This window comes from Thunnus thynnus, chromosome 5 (genome assembly GCF_963924715.1).
Source record: "Thunnus thynnus chromosome 5, fThuThy2.1, whole genome shotgun sequence".
In the NCBI taxonomy this organism is placed as follows: Eukaryota; Metazoa; Chordata; class Actinopteri; order Scombriformes; family Scombridae; genus Thunnus; species Thunnus thynnus.
In genome coordinates this window covers 33,810,235-33,834,862 of record NC_089521.1, presented here as the reverse complement: position 1 = coordinate 33,834,862, position 24,628 = coordinate 33,810,235, and the positions used below count along the sequence as shown (strand labels likewise).

At 39.8% G+C, this 24,628-nt stretch overlaps 1 protein-coding gene across 3 annotated transcripts in view; it reads right to left on the bottom strand.

Annotated features, from left to right (window-relative positions):
- Positions 1-24,628, bottom strand: part of cadps2 (Ca++-dependent secretion activator 2) — a 254,458-nt gene that overhangs the window by 163,213 nt on the left and 66,617 nt on the right. For all 3 annotated transcript variants that reach the window (XM_067590867.1, XM_067590868.1, XM_067590870.1), the window contains exon 3: positions 3,765-4,097. In XM_067590867.1, the coding sequence (XP_067446968.1) occupies positions 3,765-4,097 (333 nt within the window). The remainder of the gene's footprint in view (positions 1-3,764; positions 4,098-24,628) is intronic.

Sequence of the window (24,628 nt, the reverse complement as noted above, 5' to 3'; positions counted from 1 at the left end):
ACACACTTCTAGTGGGTTTGAATCAAGCCTTCACCTTTTCTGAGCATGTATTACATTTAAGATTACAACAAAGACTCTTTCTGTTGCACAAACTGATGAGTTCTGAGGTTAGTCAGCACATCGTAAACAGAATGTATCAATCCCTGATAGAAAGTAATATCAGGCTGTAAACAACACACGTTAGCTCATCGCTATGACGAAGCAGTCGAATGAATGAGAGACATAATTCTGGAGGAGATTCCTGCTCCTGGAGAGGAAGGAGAGGCTAAAAGCAAGGCCTAAACACTACTAACATATGAACACCTGTAAAGTGACATGACATGAATGAACTGAACGAATGTCCAGCTGGAGAATCTGTTGTTTTTTTTTAATTCTGCAGGTTCTTGTCAAACTGCACATTGATTATTTATTTTCATGCTGTCTGTGACCTTTAAATTTGACCTTTAAGCTTCAGCAGACTGAAGATGACCGTCGTCCCTGCAGGTCGGACTGAACACAGAGACTGAGAGGAATTAATAATAACTATGAATGTCTGGAGGTCAAAGGTCAACAGCAATCCTGCAGCGAATACAGTTTCTGTAACTATCCAGAAGGCAAAATGCAAAAAATAAAATAAAATAGTGTTTGACATAATTGTTCATCAACTTTGTGAAGCCTGTTACCTGGAGGATGATGAGGTTTAATGATGATGATGATGTCAGCTGGAGGTACAAAGATAATCATTTCTTATCACGCTGCACAGATTTGAGGTTTGAAAGGAAATTCAATTTTTTTTATGTGTCAATGAAACAGCACAAACTGCCTGTTTACACAGTTCTGATGGGAGAAAAAGATGCAGCCCGACAGAAATGGAAGCTGCTTATAAAAGAAAGTTTTGCCTTGAAGCAAAATTGTTTAAAGGGCTGAAATAATAGAAAACAAGACATATTATCTTTAGGATGGATTGATGGTGGGGCCTCCTGTGCTATAAAATTACTCTATTCTATCTACTCAGTCTTTTTAAGTCTTTTGAAATTTTGAAATCTGTGCCTCAAAAGCAAGTGGTGTTGAGGTGGTACTCATTACTATACCACATACAGTCTGTACAGCCTCCCAGAGGATGGAAATTAACATCAGGAACGGCTGAAATTCTTCCCTCCGTTATCGGCGAGTGGTTGTGTGTGTGTGTTCAGCACATTTTACAGTCGACTGTCTGCTTAACAAGACCGCAATACAACATCCTCTGTCCTTAGACCCTCAATTTAAATAAGGAAAAACTCTAAAAAAAAAAGCCTTTAATGTGGAAAAATGGAAGAAACCTCAGGAAGAGCAACAGAGGAGGGTCCCTCTCCCTGAAGAGACAGGAAATAGATGTTGTGTGCACAGAGGAGAAGAAGAATTACAGCGTGGAAAACAGGATGACAACATTATAATGGATTTATACATGAAGAATGTGATCAAGAGGACATCGAGCAACTTCCAGAACAGACCCTGAGCCCTGCTGCATCCATCACCACCATGGAGAAACATGGTTTCTTTCTGTTACTGAGCTAAACAAATATAATATATCTGTGCTAAAGCGAAGCTAGTGACCTCTGGATGCCTTTGAAAAAATTACTTTAACTTTGTGAGAAAACTTAGACACAATCTCACTGTTCTGAGACATCCTGTTCAAGTTTTCACTGTGCAACAGCAGGTTCTTCCCGCATTCAGGAGCAGACTCTGCTTCATACATCACTATATATATATATATATATATATATATATATATATAAATTTTATGTAAATAGCTTCAGAAACAACCTGCTGGAGTACAGAGGAGAATCCGATACCAATATATGCACACATTTTTTTCCAGCTGGCTGAGGAGACTATTACACATGCAACCATAGATTGTACTAAGTATGATCAAGAAAGACAATATATGAAGGAAGAAGTCAGGAAAGGAGGAGAAGGCAACATATCGGCCTCTCATAATCGGCAGAAAATGCTCATTTTGGCCGATACCGATATTTCACTTTAGAGCTTATATCAGCCGATACCGATGACGTGCCAATAATATCGTGCATCCCTAATAAAAATGGGTCAAAAAGGACCATAATAGCAGATCTTTAATAATTGTTCACTGAAAACTGAAATAGCTGCTTTTTACAATCAAACTCTGCAAAGCTGTAGAACAGATTGAATTATGTATCAGGTCTAACTGTCAGCAGGCTCGTGGGTTAGGGGGGTTGGTTCATTTTTGCTGTAAGAATGTAAAACACATCAATTGTAGATTCAGTTCTTCCCTCAGCATCACTACACAGCTGCTGTTCTCTGTGTCTCGTATCCAAACCAGAGTTGAAACCGCAGAGCTCAGAGGAAACCATCGATCGTGATAAATAAACCACCGCACTCTGTGTGTGTGTGGTTTCAACAGGAGCTTTCTAAGAAACATTACTTCACACCATTTCTCTTCCTCCTAACTGCAGAGGAAGCAGGCAGCAGAGGGACTGTAACTCTGAATTTATGTTTTTTTAAGCAAACCCAAGTGTTTGGAGGAGCTCTGCAGCTACACAATGAGCTGCATCCATCTACCAGACTACTGCTGCTGTCAGTTTTTTCTGTATAAACCCAACTGGCTCACTCTAAACTCGAAAACTCATGTGAAGGAGAACAGATTGAAATCTACTTCCTCTCAACTCTGAGCCTATTTATTACAGCTGGACTGTTCAATGCCATGATTCCACTCCCTCCTCATTCTACCGTTGTCATCCTCACTCTGGGTTTACGTCAGCACTCCTACATTTTGAAGTCCAGTATGTTTTGTTACAGGCTGGATTGTGCTCACTGTGACCATCTAATTACTGAGCAGCAGTGTGTTGAGACACTGAGACCTTCATGATGCTCTGCACAGTCTGTCACTAATGAGGCTGTTTGCTGTGGAAGAAAATGTCGATTTTTTTTACAGCCTTTATGTTCTAAGTTTAATTTACTGCATTCGGAGTTCTAAAAATGCAAGAAACAGTTCAATAAGGAGGCAGCAGGGAGGGGTCGAAAGGTCAGAGAGGTGAGCCTGTGAGAGGACAAGAAGGTTGCTGGTTTGATTTCCTTCATCATCAGAAGGGGAATTAAGGTGGCCGTATGCTCCTTCAGACATGTGTGCAGCCATCTCTGTAACATGGACAAGCTGACATTCACACCCACTTCACACACTGACTGTTGGATTGTCTGAGGTGAGAGAGGAGTCGGGGGTTTGAACTTTGAACTCGTCTCTACCAACAACAGCTTTATTGCGGGCACCAAAAATTTAAAATTGGTGGCTATCAAGGACCACAAAGCCTCCAGATGCCACAAGGAGGAGATCTGCATCGAGGAAAGTCGTCTCTGGACAAATTGTTTTTCGTTTTTTTTTTTTTAAAGCAAGACAAACGTTACACTAAAGTTAGTTACACTGGTAAAATTTACTCTTCATGTCATAGTTACTACGTCTACGTTACTTTTTGACTAAAATGAACCCTTTTGTACATGTTCTAATAACTTAATTTTACAAGTTATTAGACATTTTACACATCGTGCAAAAACAGAATCTCAGCCTTTGCCAAATCTGAAACGTATAAAACATAACAGCTTGGTATTTGTGGATAGAGAACAGTCATAGTTTCTCGACAGCAGCATCTAGTGGACATTAGAGGAACTACAGCTAAACAAACCGTAGCATTTGCTTCATCATTCAGCCATGGAGGTTGTCGCACAAGTATTCCGAGTCAGTATAAATATTCAGGTTGACCTGTAGGGGGGCTCACCTGGCAGGCGTTGTACAACAACTGGTGCTCAAACTTGCGGATGCTGAGAATCTGCTGGAACATCTCGTACAGCTGCTCCTTGCTGAGGATGAGCTCCGACACGGCGCTCAGATGCGCCCGCTGTGGCTGACGCCGCATGTCCTCGTCCCCCCTGTAGATGGCGTCGTACTTGGCGATCCAGGAGCTCAGCACCGTCTCTTTGCTCAGGCCGTCGATCTCCGGGAGGCTCCGGACGCGTCGCTCGATGTTCTTCTTGAAGACGTCGCGGAAGTCGTTGGCCGAGCAGCCGCCGCTCTGAACCATCCGGGACACCCGCTCGCTCTTCAGGAAGCCCTGCCGACGACAGAAGGAGAACGATGAGTACTTACTGCCAGATTACACTCATTTCTGTCTTTATTTACCTTTAAACACATTTTCTTTCCAGAGGTTTCACAATGAGACTTGTTTTCACTTTTGAAATTCAGTTCATTTATATGCAGATGAAACCCCGCTGTATGTAGGAATAACAGCGACTGACACCAGCAGGCTAAATACTCTTATATCCTGCCTGATGAAGTGTTGGATGTCCAACAATTTCCTCCAGTTAAATGAGAAGCAAGATGAGTTTGTTCACCAAACTCTATCCTGTCGATCCACAATAAACTCGGCAGTCTGTCAACATGTTAAACCTGTTGCTAAAAACCTCTGTGTGCTGTTTGACTCTGAGACTTTGATGCACAACTTAAGAAAACTGCACAGTCCTGCTTTCTTCACCAAATAAAGTCTTTTTTATCCTTTGCTGACCTGGAGAAAGTCATCCATGTTCAAAGTCATCCGAGTTTTCTACAGCAGCTGGTCCAAAATGCAGAAGCAAGGGTTTTAACTAATTCAAGGAAATGTGATCTCATCACCCCTATCTTGGCCTGTCTTCACTGGCTACCTCTTAATTTTAGAATCATTTTAAAAATTTGATTAATTATGTTCAAGACTAAACGGGGTCTTGCTCCAAAAGACATTTCTGAACTTCTGAACCCTTATGAACCAAATCACAGTCTGAGGAAGGCTTCCCGACTCTGGAACGCCTTGCCAGAGGAACTTCGGCTCGCTCATTTTCAACCATCAAGTCGCTTCTCAAAACACATCTACATAAACATTTTTCTGTTTTCAATCAGTGTTTTTTCATTGTGTGGAGCTTAATGTATTTATTGTGCTTTATTGTGCCTCAGTGTTTTTGTCTGTTTGTTTTGTTTTAATATTTTATCCTACATTTTATTGAAGCTTTCGCACTTTGTAACTATTGCTTTGAAAAGTGTCATATAAATAAAGTTATTATCTTCAAACAGCACTGCATCAAAAAAAAAAAAACACAGGTCAGTCTTCCAGGTAAAACATTAAACCTGACTCAACTTCTGCTGCAACATAAAGCAAAGTCATCCAGCAAATGTTGACCAATCAGATATATTCCAGGACATTTCAGGTGGAATACCTTGCAGCTTGTATACTGAAGTATTTTCAACAGCAACAGTGTCGTGATAACTCTCCAGAGTTGTGAAATCCTGCAGTGTTTCATCAACTGATAAGCTTAAAACTCATGGATGTGTTGTTATAACTGGACATCATATTTCACATTTATTCTTCTCACTTGTTTCTGTAGCAACATCCAGACATGAGTGCAGCATTTGGTTTCTCTCTTCCTAAGCTGAGAAAGGTAGCAGCAGAACAAAAACTACAGAGCTGGAAAAACCACGAGAAACAAGTTCACTTCAGGTTATCGAGTTCCAAAACATGTGGGTTCACGTTTAATTAGACACACTGACTTCACACTTCACACACTGCCCTTTCTCCAAACTCTGTTCATCTGACATTTACGGCTGAAATAATCAAAACATCCTGGGTGGAAACAGTCAGCGGGTCTTATGTTAAACTCTCTGGCTCATTCGCATTTTGGGTTTTTGGCAAGAGCTCTTTATCCAGAGCGAGTCTGGCAGAAGAGTAAGAGCTCAGACTGGAGCAGTGGCAGCTCAGCGCAACATTAAACGGTCTCTCAGCCGGCTGCTTCACCTCTCCCTGTTAGTCTCTCAGAGACTGAACACATAACATCCGTGAGAGAATGATTCATCTAATGGAGGCCGAGAGCTCAGAGAGCAGCAGCCGAGGACGGCCTGAAGAGACAAACACACAAACACATCAAAAAAGGTGCAAAAACATTCTGGGTTGGAAAACATTTTTACATGTTCGGCTTCTTTCCTCTACTGATTGAATCCATCCATCCAAGAGTCTAACCAGAAAATCTGCAATATCCAAAACATACAAACATAGATTTTGTGATACGATACAATAAGATATAAGACTTTGTACTAAACTTCTTTGACAAATTCACAATGTCTGGGTCAGAGTCTGTTGTTACTGTTTTATTTTATTTCCCAGTGATTCACTCAGAACGTTTTTTGTGGGTTTTAGCTTCAAGCATCCTCACCAGTGTCGCCAGATTCAGGTTGGATACGTTTAAGGACAAGAGAAACAACCATACGACCATAAAACCATACGACCATAATGACAGCAAAACACGGTAGAGAGGTTCTCGTTGGCCTGTACAGTTATACGGAAAACACTGCAAGTTTTTCTCCATTAGTGGACTAATTCATTTATTCTATTTGTTGTACAGTGGAAGTTTCTGTCAATAACGAGAACGAGTGTCTTTCAAACCGAGCGTATTCATTCTCCTCCAACATGCTGCAGCGTACACTTTCTCTAAAGCTAGCGACAACAAAAGACCAGATAATTTCCTGGAAACTTTCAAGATAAAAGCATTTCAGTTTAACTGGAAACAAGGCATTTATAGTATATTCTCTAATATAAACATTGAATAATTATCATTTCCAGGTTTATCATGACGTGTGTACTTTACTGTAAATAAATGTAAATAAACTGTAAATATGTTTTTTAACATATAACTTAAACTAAACATGAACTGCCTATTTTAATCACTCAAATAAAAACAATTCACAACACTGTTTAAAATTCTTCATGTTTGATTACATAATAAAGTTTCTAGAACCTAATGGCAGCTGAGCAGTAATTACTTAATAAAAGATAAGATGTAACGTTTTATTTTGTTTTGTTACTATGACAACCGATGTCATCTGCAACTACCTGCACGTTAAACAGTTCTTAATATGATGATTTTGATATTTATTGTTTATTTACTCTGTTTTGATATGTTTGAAAACCAACAAATGAAGTTAATGTAAATGTCCTCAATTTTTTATATGGTGAAACGTTTTAGCCGTTAGTGGAAGGAAGCAATTAAGTGGAATTTGTTGTTTTTTTTTTAATCATTAGAGCTTTAACGAATCCAAGTCAACCAGGATCCAAATCATGAATGTAAATGTTTATCAAAATCATCCTAATAGAGACAAAAGAATTTCTTCTGATGAGGTGGAGGGAAGAAAACCTTCTCTTATTATTATAATTTGTTTGTGTTTATTTGTTTGAGTGAAAATAGTGTTTAAATCATAAAATAAATGCTGTCCAATCTGCCAGAAGCTGCGTGTGTGTGTGTGTGTGTGTGTGTGTGTGTGTGTGTGTGTGTGTGTGTGTGTGTGTGTGTGTGACGGCTGGATAACTAGACTCATGCTCAGTGAGAGTTGATGCATGAACGCCTGTTGTCTTAATATTTACATTATATTGTCTCACTATTTAATTAATGATGATGGATGAGCTGACAGCTGTCTGCAGTTTACATAACGTGCACTCAAACAAACATTGAATTATGAGGCGATATTAAATATTAATATTTTAGTCTAGTGAGAATGGATATTTGAAGTGTGTGTCAGTGAAACAGCATCAACATGTGACTGATCACCTGACTCTCAGACACAAAACCAAACAGAGGCGATGCAGGAGAGAAACCACTTAAAGAAAGACATTTTAAAAACACAATATGCCCTGATGTTACCATTAACTCCCTGTCGAAGACTGCATGCATGACACGGCCTGCGGCGGGTGATACCATGGAAACAGGAAGTTCAGGACTGCCGTTGAGAACCAGATCTCTCTGATTGATGAGGCAGTGGATGGCAGATATGAACAAGCACGATTCTGGGATAATGTTGTGTTTTGTGTCTCTCCACAAATCAATTTGTTACCTTTCTCAGTTTGATTTCAATGTTGCTTTAAAGGACGAGTCCACAGTCTTTCAAATGTGTCTTAAAACAACAGTCAGGAGGTTTTTCCTCCTGTCAATACTGACCAAGGCAAGTTTATTTGTATAGAACATTTCAACAACAAGGTAATTCAAAGTGCTTTACATAGAGCATAAAAGGCATTAAAACAGAATATAAAAGCAACACAAGTAAAAAGATATAAAAACTATTAAAAAGTGTTAAATTTGGAAGTAAAAAAGAAGCTAAAAAGGGAATAAGACAGAAAAACAAGAGAATAAAAGTTACAGTGCAGTGTAAAATATTAACCCTTAATGTGGTTTAATGAAAGGCGGCAAACAGAAAAGTCTTCAGCTTAAAGAACTGAGAGTTGCAGCAGACCTGCAGTTTTCTGGGAGTTTGTTCAGATATGTGGAGCATAAAAACTGAACGCTGCTTCTCCAGGTTTAGTTTGGACTCTGGGGACAGAAAGCAGACCTGATCCAGACCTGATCCAGACCACCTGAGAGGTCTGGATGGTTCATAATGTAGCAGCAGATCAGAGATGTATTTCGGCCCTAAAACCATTCAGTGCTTTATAAACCAACAGTAATATCTTAAAGTCAATTCTTTGACAAACAGGAAGTCAGTGTAAAGATCTGAGAAGTGGACTGATATGATCCACTGTCTTGGTCTTAGTGACTCGAGCAGCAGCGTCTGAATCAGCTGCAGCTGTCTGATCGACCTGTGAAGACGCCGTTACAGTAGTCGAGTCTACTGAAGATAAATGCAGGACAAGTTTTTCCAAATCCTGCTGAGACATAAGTCCTTTAATTCTTGATATATTCTTCAGGTGATAGTCAGCTGACTTTGTAATTGTCATAATGTGGCTGTTGAGATTCAGGTCTGAGTCCATGACGACACCAAGATTTCTGGCTTTGGTTTGTAGTTTTTAACATTATTGATTGAAGCTGAGTGCTGACTTTTAAACGTTCTTCCTTGGCACCAAAAACAATTACTTCAGTTTTGTCCAGTGACCAGTAAGAGATCTCTTCCTGGTGCGTTTCCAGTGCAAGTGACAAAATCCACAGTCCTCCTTCTGTGCAAAAAATGTATTTAAAAGTTTATTTGGAGCCGATATGAAGCTTCAACCATCCAATTTAGTCAAGTAGATATCTTTCAAAGTTAGTCTTTTTAGTGCCAAATTCCCTCTTTCTGTTACTAAACTTCCACTGCAGCTCAACAGGGAAACACAACAAAGCAAATTTATACTTAAAAAGAAAATGACTTTGGAAGATATCCACTCAGGCTGCTGAAGCATGAAATTAGCTTTAGATAAACTCTTAATTAAGTACATTTAAAAAAAAAAAACAAGGACTGTGCATCACTTACATTGAAAGAACATATGAAAGGGATCTTTTAACAGCCAGTATTAGCAAGAGGAATGATTAAATGTTCATTTGGGCTCCTGACTGTTGTTTAGAAACAGACTTGAAAAAATTGTGAACTCGTCCTTTAAGGAGGGGGAAGGTGGTAAAAATGAAATGGAGGTTGGATGAAAATGCATATTCATAAACAGTAGATTTGACAATGATGGAGAAAGACTACATGTATTTATTATTTAAGACTTCCTTTTTGTAAGTTATTGAGGTTTTTTGTGGAAAAAACATTCTTCTGAGTGAGTATTTTTATATTTATATGTCTCAAAACACGCCTGGAAGGAATCTTGGTCAACTGTTACATGTAAAAAAAACATTTCTAAGAAAAAAGATGCTGACTATGCTGAGTCTGATAGGCTGAAGTCTGTCCTCCTGACTGACAGATGAGCCTAAAACAACATGTCCTTCCTGAAGCACGTGATCAGCATCATTCTGTTCTGAGGGTTGGTGGCGCCGCCGCCGTTGCCGCCTCCTATTGAGAGTGATAGACCTGCAGAGCGCGAGCCAACAGCAGATGGAAGAGAGGAACCACCGCGGAGCTACACGAGTAACGACGTGGAACAAAAATCACTTGAAGCTGAGGAGGCTCGACAAGGACATAAAAAGAGAGAAAACACCAGAGAAAACAAATGTGTTGGTGTCGAAGAAATCAGCAGAGAGATCTTAAATCTGCGGGAAGCGACGCTGAGAGAGAGAGAGAGAGAGAGAGAGTCCTCTTTATGGTGATAAATGGAAATGGGCAAATGTTAAGTGGATGAAGTGGGAGGTGACAGATGCAGCTGCCACCAGAGGAGCCCGCTAACAGCAGCTAATCTGCCTCTCTGCATCACTCAACACAAACGGCTCTGAACAAAAAGACATTAAACAGTTCCTGCTGAAGGAGACGGTGCAGGAAAGGCCAAAAAACTATAAAAACCTGACTGTTTCCACAACGAGGACACTTGAAACGAGGATGCAGATGTTGGGAGTTTCTAGTGGGATTAAACCACGACTGTAATGAGGCTGTAAACTGGTTTTAGGGTTTATTCAGCCAATCAGATCAGCTCTACATCCTACTAACTGACACTAAAAATTGTGAGGGGCAGTTAATGATTACTTTCATGATTGATTAGTTGTTTGGTCTATAAATGCCAGAAAATGAAAACAAAATGTTTCCCAAAGCCTAACATGCAACCTAAAACAGTCCAGAACTCAAAGATATTCAGTTTACTGTCACAGACGAGAAAAGAAACCAGAAAATATTCTCATTTAAGAACAAGAGACTTTGGGTATTTTTCTAAAGAAATGACTCAAAGCGATGAATCAGTTATCAAAATGGTTGATGATTAACCCTTTCATGAATGAATCATGATAACCTCAGTCAGGATTTTTTTCCTAATTGCTTTTATTCCTCTTTAGGCATGAAACAGGCATTTTTCAAGGAGTTTGTCCAACTTAGTGGACAGATGATTAATCGTCATTTTCTCCCAACATAAAATCAATACTTGGAAATTTTAACAATTGTATCACTCCTTAATTGTTACTTGATGTTACACTATTTTATTTACGTGCAAGGGTCTATTACTATAGAAGGATTGGCAAGATGTTCCTGAGCTGTTGAGCATTTCCAGCCGGCAGGCGGCCATCTTGGTTTTGAGAAATTTGTGTTGCACTTACAAAGGCTGGCCAGTGGATGGCAGTGTATGGGATGACACACTAGAGTCCACTGTGTTGGCTGATGTGCAACTGTACCATTAAAACCCCATGCATATATAAGAAAACGGCTTTTGAATAGCTGTCCACTGTAATGACCACTATGCATGAAAGGGTTAATATTCTGGCGATCAACTTGTTGCAGCTTTACTAAAAATATCAACCAGGGAGCCAATAAACACCTGTAAACAGAGTTTCAAGTCAAAGATGCAGGGAAGTAGAAATACTGAAAAATGTATCCAGCTGTTCACTTAAGACATTTTGACTTTAATGCTTTTGGAAAAATAAATGGAATCATGCTGGGAACCAGAGGTGTCGGCGTACTGGTTTTACTGTATACGTCGCTGTGGTAACACCACCAACAGTTTGTATAACCGTTGTTACTGTGACTACAATCATTTCAGAGGACACAGAACACAGAGCAGCACTTTTCTGCAGGAAGATTACTCACAAAATCCAACAGAAGAGTCTACATAACACCTATTTTAGCATCTCTACACTGGTTATCTGTACATTTAAGAGTTGATTTTAAAATTTTAATGATTACTTTTAAAGCATGTTTGGGATTGGCCCGATTATATCAATGACTTACTAACCCTTTATGAGCCTGAACGCAGCCTGAGATCCTCCAGCAGAGGTCTGTTCAGGAGGAGGAAGAGGAGGATATCAGGCCAGCTAGCTCTGTTTCTTCTTTTAAATTTAAAACACACTTTTTCAGAGTTGCTTTCTCTTGAATTGGTTATTCTTTTGTTTTTACTTTACTTGTTTTAACTGTGTTTTAGAAATTCATACCTCGACTGTCATTACTACTGTAACAATTCTACTTTTATTTATTATTTATCTGGTCATTTCTCTTGTTTTTATGTCTTTGTAAAGCACTTTGTAATTTGTTTTTGAGAAGTGAGAAGAGTATAAATAAAGTTATTATTATTAATATTATTAGAATTGTTGCAGCTCTAATGTTATTCACACATGCCCACAAACGTCTATTCTGTAGCCTTTGTTGCTAAGGTGGTTGCTAAGGTTGTTTCATGTGTTGTTCACGTTGTCCGCCCTCATATTTCAGATCGGATTCGGGTCCAATATGTACAGATGGATTTGGACTTCTACTTACAGCTTGACCAATCAGAACAGAGTGGGCTCATCAGGAGGCGGGGCCTTAAAGAGACAGGAACTAAAACGGCCTGTTTCAGACAGAGGCTGAACTGAGGGGCTGCATAAAGGACCAGTAGAAGATAAATAAGGAGTTTTTAACTGGAAATCATGCAAAGATATTCCAGTAATATAAATATAGACCAGGACATGTGCAGAATATGTCCCCTTTAAGCTCTAACGGTAGTATGATTAGAAGTTAATTTTAGTATAAATACACTTGAGTGGAAGTTTGAACTTTTGGTTAATAAGAATCATGAAAATACAGCATACAGGCTGAATGATCATAAAAAATTGAACATAAAAACATCAATTATGTGATCTGAAGGCCAAGAACCAGGGTTACAACCCAGTGATCAAACTTAGATATATACTGTCATGATGTGAACTTTGTGTCCTTCTACACATCTCAGCCACCAGCAGATGGTAACACGGTAATTATTTAATAATGGTGACTGGCATGGAGACAGACTAATGGAGGAGCCAGTGGCTCATTAAACCACACAAATTATTTTTTCCTGTCAGTAAGATTACTGTTTTTAATTCATCTGATTGTTTTCTATCTGAGTTGAAATGGACTGCGGATGAACACTGATGTCTCATTACAGGAAAAATTATCCTGAGCGGACATCCGACCCAAAAAGAAGCCTGAACTTCCACACACCCACTATTTCTCTTACAGTGAACAAATCTCATGAAAAGCCCATGATGACATAAATCTTTAAAAACAGCTTACAAATATGTAGTTTAATTCAGTTTTTGGACAACAACGGAGGAATAAGATATATCAGACTTTGATACACACAGAATACTTGTTAGTAGATCAGTTCACTGTTGGTTTGGATCCAAACATGAGATTTGTTGACAAGAAGATAAATAAAATATAGAAAGTCATTTAAAAAGGGAGGAGTATGTGTGTGTGTGTGTGTGTGTGTGTGTGTGTGTGTGTGTGTGTGTGTGTGTAAAGGTCACTCTGAGCCTCCTGTCAGCCTGTTGGAGGTTCTGACCCCCCCGTCCAGACGCCCTCTGAGCCTGATCGATGACTCCACGACCCCACACTGTACGCTCTGCTAACATCCATCCTTTACCTTTTCTTTTTTTTTTTTTTTAAATGGGGAGACTACTATGTTACTTGAATTATAAATTAAATATAAAAAAAAAAGACGACTTCATTTAAAATTGCGGAGCTCCTTACTCCCGTCTGTCGCTATTCAACAAATGCCCAACAAAATCCAAAGAATGAAACACAGCAAACAGCTGCACGACCTCCACCTTTACGAAAGCTGAGATGTCACAAGATGCTTCACAGAAGAAATAAAACATAAACATACATGCAGACATAAAGATCATAAAAAACAGAAATAAACAGAAACTAGAAAAATTACACAAAAATTACAGAGAAAATTACACAAAAATTACAGAGAAAATTACACAAAGGCAAGTTTAAAGTTGCACGACCTCCACCTTTATGACAGCCGAGACGTCACAAAATGCTTCACAGAGGATATAAAACATAAACATACATGCAGACAAAAATGATAAAAAAAAAACAAAAAAACAGAAACTAGAAAAAATACACAAAGGTGAGTCTAAACAAATGGGTCTTGAGCTGCTTTTTCAAGGTGTCCACAGATCTGGAACAACCAGCAAACCCTGATCAGAGACCTCAGAGACCTGCTGGGGTGGAGGCCGGTGTCTGACCATGCAGAGCTCTAAAGGTGATTACAAGAACTTTAATTGGATATTGGATGTGATGGAGAACCAGTGAGGAGCAGAATCAGAATCAGTGTCATATGAGGAAAAAATTAGGTCTGACTGACACGTTCAGGATAATATTTTACACTGTCTGATAACTCGTCACACATCACTCCAACGTCAAAAACCTTCTTAGTTTGCTTTGGATCTCTCAATATTTTTCCAGTCCTGCTTATTTTGTTGTTATTTATAAGATGTGTTCATTAATATATTGTGCAATATAAATCACTATACTCATGAGTAAACACATATGATTTAAATACCTTATAAAATATGGCTTATGGCTATGTTTAATACAAGATACACGATGTGGCCAACAGATATTCAAGTGTCATTTTCAGTCTATTGCAAGAAATAGAAAATTAAATTCTAATTGCCTGAGGAAAGTTTTCTAGTACATAGATTAAAACACGATGTTTAAATAAAAAGCCAACATGATCACCAACATTTAATCCATTCTTTTTCATAATGTTTTAAATACATGCATGTGTCATGCAGGATGGTGCTGTGAGTCTCTAGTTCAAATCCACCAGTCTGATGCCTAATTAAGATCACAATAAGAAATAGATACAGTATATATACAGTATGTACCCTCATATATCATCATATGAGCTGCTGATCCAATTCTACACCACAGTCATCGAGTCATAACAAGACAAGAATAGACTACAGACTACAATCTACAACGATCAGGTCTGCACAAAAGATCACTGGTAGCGACCTGCCCACCATCCAGGACCTGAACACCTCCAGAGTCAGGAAACAGGCAGGAAAATCACTGCAGACCCCTCACATCCTGGAAATAACCTGTTCCACCTTTTCCCCTCTGGTAGGCGCTACACAACACTGTTCATACAGGAACAGCTTCTTCCCACACACACACCGTCACATCTACAGTATAAACACTTACATCAGTCATCCATCACTGTCAGATTTATATATTTAAAGACTCCCGCCACTCAAAAACATGTTTTTCTTCTTCTTCCTTCAGCTGGATGTTTGTTCTTCTTCTCTGTGCAGAGTTTGTTTTCATTCATCTGGTGAAAGATGAAAGTTTCTCTGAGCTCACTGAAAATCTGATTTTAAGGGGGCGGGACTATGAGCAGGATTTATGACATCACAGCTAGTTTGGAGCCAATCGTGGTCCAGTATTCAACTTGCACGACTGTGATGTGGAAACTTAAAACCTCCAGTGCACAAACACTGAGAATGAACTTCACAGTGAAGGAGGAAACATCTGGTGTCCAACAGGAACATTTTTTAAATGAAATATAAACATAGCACAAAAAGTAAGGAAATTAGTGTTTGGTAGATTATTTCTTTGTAGTAACAATGCTTCTTGGCAATAAATCTTATACTGTTGCAAAGCCTGTTTATTTCCCTTTTAAATGGTGCCACATTTGTAAGGAACATGCATTTGTGGGATGAGCAGCAGAGCTGAGTATGTGGGTTGCGCCCATGAAAAATTTGCCAGATCTTCTCTGCCAATGCCAAACAGCTTATTCTGCCATTGACTCTTGTTTGGTGTTTGGTGGATCGAATGATTGAAGTTTGAAGAAACAAGACATATTGGCCATTTAACAATTGATTCATTTAACAAACAGGAGTCTCAGTAGCGTGTGGAAGAACCATACACAGCCACAACAGCCTGGCACCTCCTCCGCATGCTGGTCACCAGCCTGGTCACACACTGCTGTGGGATGGCGTCCCATTCTTCAACCAGCATTTGTCGCAAGTCAGCCAACGTGGTTGTGTTGGTCACTCTGGCATGAACAGCACGCCCAAGCTGATCCCACAAGTGTTCAATGGGGTTGATGTCAGGACTGCTGGCAGGCCATTCCATCCTCTCCACTCCCAAATTCTGGAGGTAGTCTCTGATAAACCCCACAAACCAACAAGTACTGGTTGAAGAATGTTGTTAAATTGCCAATATGTCTTGTTTCTTCAAACTTCAATCATCCAATCCACCAAACACCAAACAAGAGTCAATGGCAAAATAAGCTGTTTGGCATTGGCAGAGAAGATCTGGCAAATTTTTCATGGGCGCAACCCACATACTCAGCTCTGCTGCTCATCCCACAAATGCATGTTCCTTACAAATGTGGCACCATTTAAAAAGGGAAATAAACAGGCTTTCCAACGGTATAAGATTTATTGCCAGGGAGCATTGTTACAACAAAGAAATAATCTACCAAACACAAATTTCCTTACTTTCTGTGCTATGTTTATTTGCATATTCAGAGATTCTGGAATTTTTAATGAGTGAGAAGGAGGAGATGTAATTTTAAGGATTTTTAATGTGGTAATTACAAATATACTCTGCTTGGAACAATGATGTGTGTCTGATGTGGTTTTTCCAGAAAAAAATCTAAGTCCTAATACATGTCTGAAGGCTGTATATGCTGAACACAGACATGTACAATGTGTATAATGCACATAAACAGTTACTATATGTATATAAAGTAACTTATTACATTTACCCATTCGATATTTATTCAACACTCTTACACACCTTTACACTACTTTCCTTTACAGTTTACAGAAACTGACCTGTAGACATTGTATGTTGTTGAGACAGTTCAGCACATAATAGCAGGGTGTAAGATGCAGGCAGGAACAGCGTACATGGAACACCATAACCAAGTGGCTGGCATAGTGTACAGGAACATCTGCACTGAGTATGGGCGGGAAGTCCCAAGGTCACAATGGAAGACACCTCCTAAGGTGGTTAAGAATGACCGAGCCAAGATCCTGTGAGACTTCCAGATCCAGACTGACAAGCTGGTGATGGCTAACCAACCGGACATCGTGTTGATCGACAAACAACAGAAGAAGGCAGCGGTGATAGACGTAGCAATCCCAAGCGACAGCAACATCAGGAAGGAACACAAGAAGATCGAAAAATACCGAGGGCTGAAAGGCAACAGTGGTGCCAGTGGTAATGGGAGCACTGGGAGCTGTGACCCACAAACTGGGAGAGTGGCTCCAGCAGATTCCAGGTACAACATCTGAGGTCTCTGTCCAGAAGAGCGCGGTCCTAGGAACAGCTAAGATACTGCGCAGAACCCTCAAACTCCCAGAACTCTGGTAGAGGACCCGAGCTTGAGGAAGACACACCACCACCCCCCCATGGGAGGGGGGTGAGAGGGAGATTTTTTTTTTTTTTTATTCCATCTACTTTAACATTCTGGTCACATGTTTATGTTTAATGATCTTAGATCCTGTTCCTTTCTTCCTGAACGTTGTTGTGTGTGAGAACACTGAGAGACACTAAACCGGAGTCAAAGTGGATTCCAATTTACGTTACATATATCTAATAGAGCAGAGCAAACAGATGGTTTGAGGCCTGATCCCGTCGATCAGTCAGACCGCAGCCCTCCCTCTGCTGCTCTCTGGATTCTGTAAGGCTCTTCCATTTTGTCTGGCAACACAAATGTCAGCCATTATTACTAATGAATCGATCAGCAGGAGCCTTCCTACCTCCCTGCTGCTCAAATTAATTGGCTTTAAAATTTCACTAAATTATTTACACACCAGCGGAGCACCAGGCTGTGAGTCAGGAGATTAAAAGACATCAGATGACGAGTGTTTGCAGCCCTCTGAGTGTCAGTACAGCTGCTGAAGAGGAGGAGGAGGAGGATGAAGACCATCTGACTGATGGAGAACACTCGCTGAGGCTCAGCAAGTTTAAAAACAGAGCCAGGTGCTCAAAACACATCAACAGATTATTATTCAATTATTTTCATCATCAATTCAACTGTCTGTGATTATTATCTCGATGACTTCCTCATGGAAATTTCATGCAGCGTTCAGTCATGGCAGCAGATGTTGATAAACGATGATAATAAAGACAACTGTAGCCAGGAGATACAAACAAGAACTAAACAGGACGTCACAGTGACATGGAGGCAGGTTAGGAAGTCATAAACTGGTAAAAATAGGGTAAGATCATTTTGACCTGTTTGTAATAGAAACAGACTTTTTTGTGGAATTTTCTAGAAATGAGGAAGAGGATCTTTCATGAAAATACTGAACACGACAGATCAGCAGGTGTCTTGCACCAATCAGATTGCTTTGTTGATGACCACGGTGGACGTGAACTGTCACAGCATTATTGAAGCTTTTTTACTTCTCTCACTATTATCTGTGAGGAGCTGAGGATCGTTACAGCTCATATGTTCCTTCATGCATAAAACATGTTTCAGCTCAATATTAAAATGCCGTCTGCTTCAGCTCCCAGTCTGTTAGAGTCTGAACACTTCATTCATCAGCATAAAAAAAAGTTTGAAACTCAGCGTAACTGTAGAGTAAGTTTCATGTCATTGATCACTGAGAAACCAGAAGTCATCAGCAGATTATAGTCAGGTTTAAAAAAAGAAAACATGATCAGATTTCATCAGAAGAACAGTTATGTTGTGTTTAGACCATTAAAAACACTCAGGTCATTTAGAAATTCATGACATCGCTTTCAGTTACTTTTCAATTAATTGCCCAGCCCTGATGACATTGAAGGACGGGTTCACAATGTTTAAGTGCATCTTAAAACAACAGTCAGGAGCCCAAATGAACATTAAAGCTGTTTTTCTTGCTGTAATCATTCCTCCTGTTCATACTGACCATTAGAAGATCCCTTCATAATGACCTTACAATGGAAGTGATGAAGGACAAAATCCACAGTCCTCCTTCTGTGCAAACATGTGTTTAAAAGTTCATCTGAAGCTAATATGAAGCTTCAGCCTCCAAATGAGTCAAATCAAGTAGATATCTTTCAACGTTACAGTCTTTTTAGTGCCAAAGTTCCTCTTTTTGTTACTATACTTCCACCTGCAGCTCAACAGGGAAACACTGTCCGAGGAAACACAAAGAGGGAATTTGATGCTAAAAAGACTGTAAATGTGTCAGATATCCACTTGATATGACTAACTCAGACTGCTGAAGCTGAATAGAAGCTTCACAGAGACTTTTAAATGACTGTGTGGAGACACTGTGGATTTTGGCCTCCATCACTTCCATTAAAAGCACATTTGAAGGATCTTTTAATATCCAGTATGAACAGGAGGAATGATTACAGCGAGGAAAACCTCTTTCACTGTTCATATGGACACCTGACTGCTGGTTTAACACACACTGGAAAAATTGCAAATCTATTCTTTAAAGGGCCTCAAAAAGCCGCATTAAATCTTCTTTGATTTAATTTTGTAAAACATTAAACATGAAAATTTCCATGAGGGAAACAAATACTTTTTATAGGCACTTTAATGAAAGTACAGCCGTCACTGACACAGTGTGATGAAGAAATCAAATAAAGACAGACTGACTGTGACTGGGGGCTTTTAGTGATTATGTTAATTGAGCTCAAACAATTAAACTATTCAACTTTCATCACCAGTTTGACTGCGACCGCAGGGGAAAATGACTGAAAAACACAAGATCATTGAAAGAGACGAACATGAACTGGATCACAAAAGACTAAAGACAAGAGATGTTCAAATGAGATGCACTCTTTTCCTTCTGCTAAGCTGGTGCTGATCCAGACTGTTTACAGAACTCTGGTCTGAGTGTGGGAGCTGGACTCAAGCATCTCAGACATTTGGTTTTGTTGATCCTGTAACACAACATCTACCAGCTAAACTGATCTGACAGACTTTATACTAAAAACCAATTACTTCATGTTCAATAAAAACCTGATGATCTGCAGATCGAGGGAACAAGCGTGGGCTTCTCCTCCGCCTCGAGCGATGCTGCACAATCTTTTTTAACACCAGTCCCATTTCTCCTTTCAAATTGCAAATGTCACAGACGAACCGTGACGTAGCGGTGTTATGAAAGTCATCAGTCTGCGAGGGGGAACTAAAAGACCACAGGAGGAGCATCAGAGCCAGAACTAACCGGCTGTTCGCTCTGTTTTTCCGAGGTGTCAGCTCAGATTCGTCAGCGGCACCTGGAAGATTCGGTCCAAGTTTTGATGAGAAATGTTCTGATTGATCCTGCTGCTCTGTGTCTGATCGGACAGGTGAAGCAAGGAAAATCGGAGCGCGGCGGTGAAACGCTGCTTTGACCCGTTGCTCTGATGGAGCAGGAACCCCCCCGCTGTGTGACTTCACATCCATTTTAGCTCACTGAACTGAGAGAAAACAGGCAAGGAGGAAACAAAAAGACAAAAATAATAAATAAATAAATACACAGGAAGTACAGGGAGCAGAAATGATGGAGGGAAACAAGTATCGTGATCTTTATTTTCTATGATTCTCAATCAATTCATAGTTGCAAAAATCTTATTTTCCGATGACGCTAACTTTAAGTTCATGGAACAAAAAAGGTGGAACTCAACTGCGAGTGCAGTGCAGCATCCGGACGGTGTTCAGCACGCACATGCTCATGTTAACTTGTAGTTCATCTTCAAAAACAGGCAAGAGTTTGGACACATTCTGGATTTAATAACTGCATGATCAGCTTTGCAAGAGACATAAAGGCTAAGTATTTTGTGAATACAGTGGATATGAAAAGTCTGCAGACATTGTTACCTAAAAGGTTTCAGTTGGTTTTTCACTTGAATTTTACAGGTTGCAATTTCACATTACAGGTGGAAAAAGTTCGGACTTGATTTATCTTGGTTTCGTGTTTTTTACACCACAAAAACCCGACATTTTAACTGAGACTGAGAGCTACATGGCTCCCGTAGCCAGGTGCGCTTTGCAATAGAATCGAGGTCAGACCCGGACTAGCACATCGAAGGATGTTGTATTTGGCCCGAGGACCTTCTTCCTGTGTTCTTGCTCCCGCCCCCAGACACATCTGACTAATAAGCAGAGTGAACACTTGCTTTCACTGATGCATTTCTTAGATTCTTCTCTGCAAATGGAAACTGAACCGAACCGAAAGTTTCCCAACTCCCACTGATTCAGACCAGAGTAAACCAACCGTAGGTTTGAAAACATTTTTAAGGAAACATGATTTAATGCTTTTCTTTGTCATACATGATAGTAAACAACAAGTTGTGACAAAACAAGGCAATTGAACATCTTTTAGACCGAGCAATTCATCAAGAAAATAATTGGCAGATTGTTCGATAATGAAAATAATCGTTAGTTGCAGCTCATCATCAGTTCAAAGAAAATCCCTGCTGATCTTCACCAGACCACAATAAGTAAAGAGAAACCTGCACAGTGACAGAGTCGATGTAAAGGATTTCACTGACATGTAAAACATCGAGGATCAACAAAGAACCCGATAAGGAAACATTTTCAGACATATAAGTGTATAAAGAGTCTCCCTTTTCCTATTCAAACATGAGAGAAACAAATGAGTCAACAGCAGAGGCAATAAAACTGTGAGCACGGTTAAATGAAATGCCAGGAATGATTTGCAGCTTCTGTCTGATCCATATTCCATTTGTGCCTCTTATCAGTTTATCAGAGTCGCTGCTGGACAAACAACACAAAGCTGTATGAAAAACCTGAAATGAAATTTTGGTTTTTGGATGTGCTTATTCATCTGCAGAGGTGGAAAATCCTTCTTACTGCCAGAAAGCAGAAAGTTTATAGAGGAATCCCCAGAAGAGACAGTAAAGCAGAGAGAAGAAGAGATTAACTAAAGCTTGTGACTGACCAACTGTGATCTGCATCATCTGAGCAGCGTGTTTATATGTTGCCAAAGATTCATACTTCTACTGTCTTAAGACATTTTTAAAATCTTTAAATTTTTCAGAATCTACTTCTAAAACAACACAAACTTCCCCACAAAGGCTTTTATCATTTACTTGATTTTACAGTGTTAAAAAAAAAAAAACACCTTGAACTTTTCCTTAAAGTTGCTTTAAAGGGAGAAACAGCTTCTACCTTTGAACTGGTTCTTCTTTGATGGTGTTCAGATCACACAGCAAATATCCCTCCAGGTAGAAAATATATCTTTTCCATCCTGGCATCAAGGTGAAATCTGAGTATCAAATGAGTTACAACTAATTCAAAAGTAAAAAGTCAAAACTTATCAGCTGAATGTAAAACCAGTCAACGTGCAATGTCTTTTATAATGTTTCTGTCACTGTTATTAAGTAGTTAAAGAATTTTAAGGTAATTTGATGGTAAACAACATTACACTGAGACACAGATGCCAGTCAGGGTTCCTCCCCATAGATGCACTATATCTAAATACTTCCATTATAGGACAAATCCCTTCGCTGACTGCCAAGTCAGAAATTTGATTGGTCTGAAACCACATAATCATTTACAACACTCATATGTGTGATTACCCCACTGGACATTACATTAATCTTTGTGTACATGTGAGTTGTTGTCATCTCTATAGTCTTTTATCTTGTTTTCTTTCACATTTATTTAAATACTTCCTGTGAAATGTGTTTTGTGTTGACCCTGATCGAGTTGTTGTTTATAATAAAACTCCTTTCTCCATGTGAGTCCAAAGTCAATGACGTGATGAAAAATTCCCAACTGTGCAAGAAGGTCAACATGTTCAGAGTGTTCAGAGTTTACTTGAAATAGTCAAATTGAAATCTGAACACTCCAACATACCTTCACCTGGTCTGAACCAGACTATCTGATATTAAAACCAGTTTCTCAATCCACTCTCCCTCTTCTACTTCTACTTCTTCTTAAACCCTCCACCAAATATAAAAAAAAATAGTCAAATGACCAAGAAACAGAATTAAAAAATTCCTCAGTGGCATGACTGACTTAAAAAAAGATCTCTATGTCCGCTACGAGACAGTCAGTTGACCATCCTGAGTCACGACGGTCTTGAAACTGCGGCCAAATGCTTGGTCTCCGTGGAGAATGAAAAGGGACATATTTGGCCAAAAGGCTAAATTATCACAACAAGCAACTGAGCAGCAGTGATCATGTTACTGTGGTGATAATCACAGTGAGAATATAAAGACCTCTGAATGTGAGAGACGGCAGAAAAGAAGGAAAAATAGCTTTTCATCTGTTGCTATGGTGAAGGAATAAAGATTAGTCAAAGTATCTAAAAATAATTTTATAGCTTTTATCCAAAGACTTAATACGTCTGAGAAAACACTGATACTTCACTTTGGAACATTATTACTGAGGAGCAAAAGAGTCAAAAATCACAATTAACACAATAAAGCCATCCATCCAACCATCCATCCATCCATCCAACCAATCATCCATCCATCCAACCAATCATCCATCCATCCAATCAAGCATCCATCCAATCATCCATCCATCCAACCATCTATCCATCTAATTATCCATCCATCCAACCATCTATCCATCCAATTATCCATCCATTTTCTGCTGCTCATCCGGTACCAGGTTGTGGTGGCATCAGACTGAGTAAGGAAACCCAGACATCCTTCACCCTGGCAATACCCTCCAGCTCCTCCTGGGGGATCCCTAGGCGTTCCCAGGCCAGAAGAGATATGTAGTCCCTCCAGCGTGTTCTGGGTCTGCCCCAGAGCCCAGACACCCTCCGGAGGAAACTCATTTCAGCCGCTTGTATCCACAATCTCATTCTTTCAGTCACCACCTAAAGCTCGTAACCATAGATGAGGGTTTAGACATAGACTGACTAGTAAATTGAGAGTTTTTCCTTCTGGCACAGCTCTTTCTTCACCACAACAGTCCTGTACATTAGTATTACTGCTGATGTTGCACTGATCTGCCTGTCAACCTCACGCTCCATCTTACCTTCACTTGTGAACATGACCCTGAGATACTTGAACTCCTTCACTTGGAGCATCAACTCACTCCCAACCCAGAGGGAGCAGTCCACCTTTTTCCAGCAGAACACAATGGCCTCAGATTTGGAGGTGATGACTCTTATTGCAACCGCTTCACATTCGGCTGCAAACCATCCCACTGCCTGCTGGAGGTCACGGTGTGTTGAAGCCAACAAAACCACATCATCTGCAAAAAGCAGAGAAGCCTTCATATGGTCCCCAAACCACACACGCCCCTCCCCATGGCTACACCTTGAGATTCTGTCCATGAAATCCACAAACAGAATCGGTCATGAGGGAAAACCCTGGCAGAGCCCAACACCCACTGAGAACCAGTCTGACTTCCTGCTGAGAATGCAAACACAGTTCTCACTGTGGTTATATAAGGAGCAAATGGCTCGCAGCAACCGCTCTGGTACCCCAAACTCCAACAGCAACGCCCACAAGGTGCCCAGAAGACACAGTCATAAGCCTTCTCCAAGTCCATAAAGCACATGTAGACTGGATGTGCAAACTTTCTGAGGAGAAAAACTATGGCTGGATAAAAAAAAAAAAAGATTTTCCGATTAATTGCACTTCTTATTTGAATGATACAATATTGATTCTTTAAATCCAGAGACTGATCTTTTCCTTTGCGCCTTTACTCAGTAAACATGTACATGTGCACTAAATGTTGTATTCACTTGTTGTAAATGGTTCAGTTAGAACTGCATGATGTGTAAAATGTTTACTTTGTGGAAATCCAGTTATTACAACATGCACAAAAATCTAATTTTAACTTAAAAAGTAACATAAATCAGTATTTCCCCTATAATAGTACGAGAACCCCTGCCAGGCCAAAAAAATATTTTAAAATGCCAAAAACGACACCAACTATCCATTCATTCACAAATCAATAGCGTTTGGGAGCATCAGAGCAGCACTGTTTCGAAACGTGATCAAACGTCTTTGTCGTTGCCTGAGAAACTCCAGGTAGTGTAGCTCCTTTTAAGGAATAGGGCAGTGCGT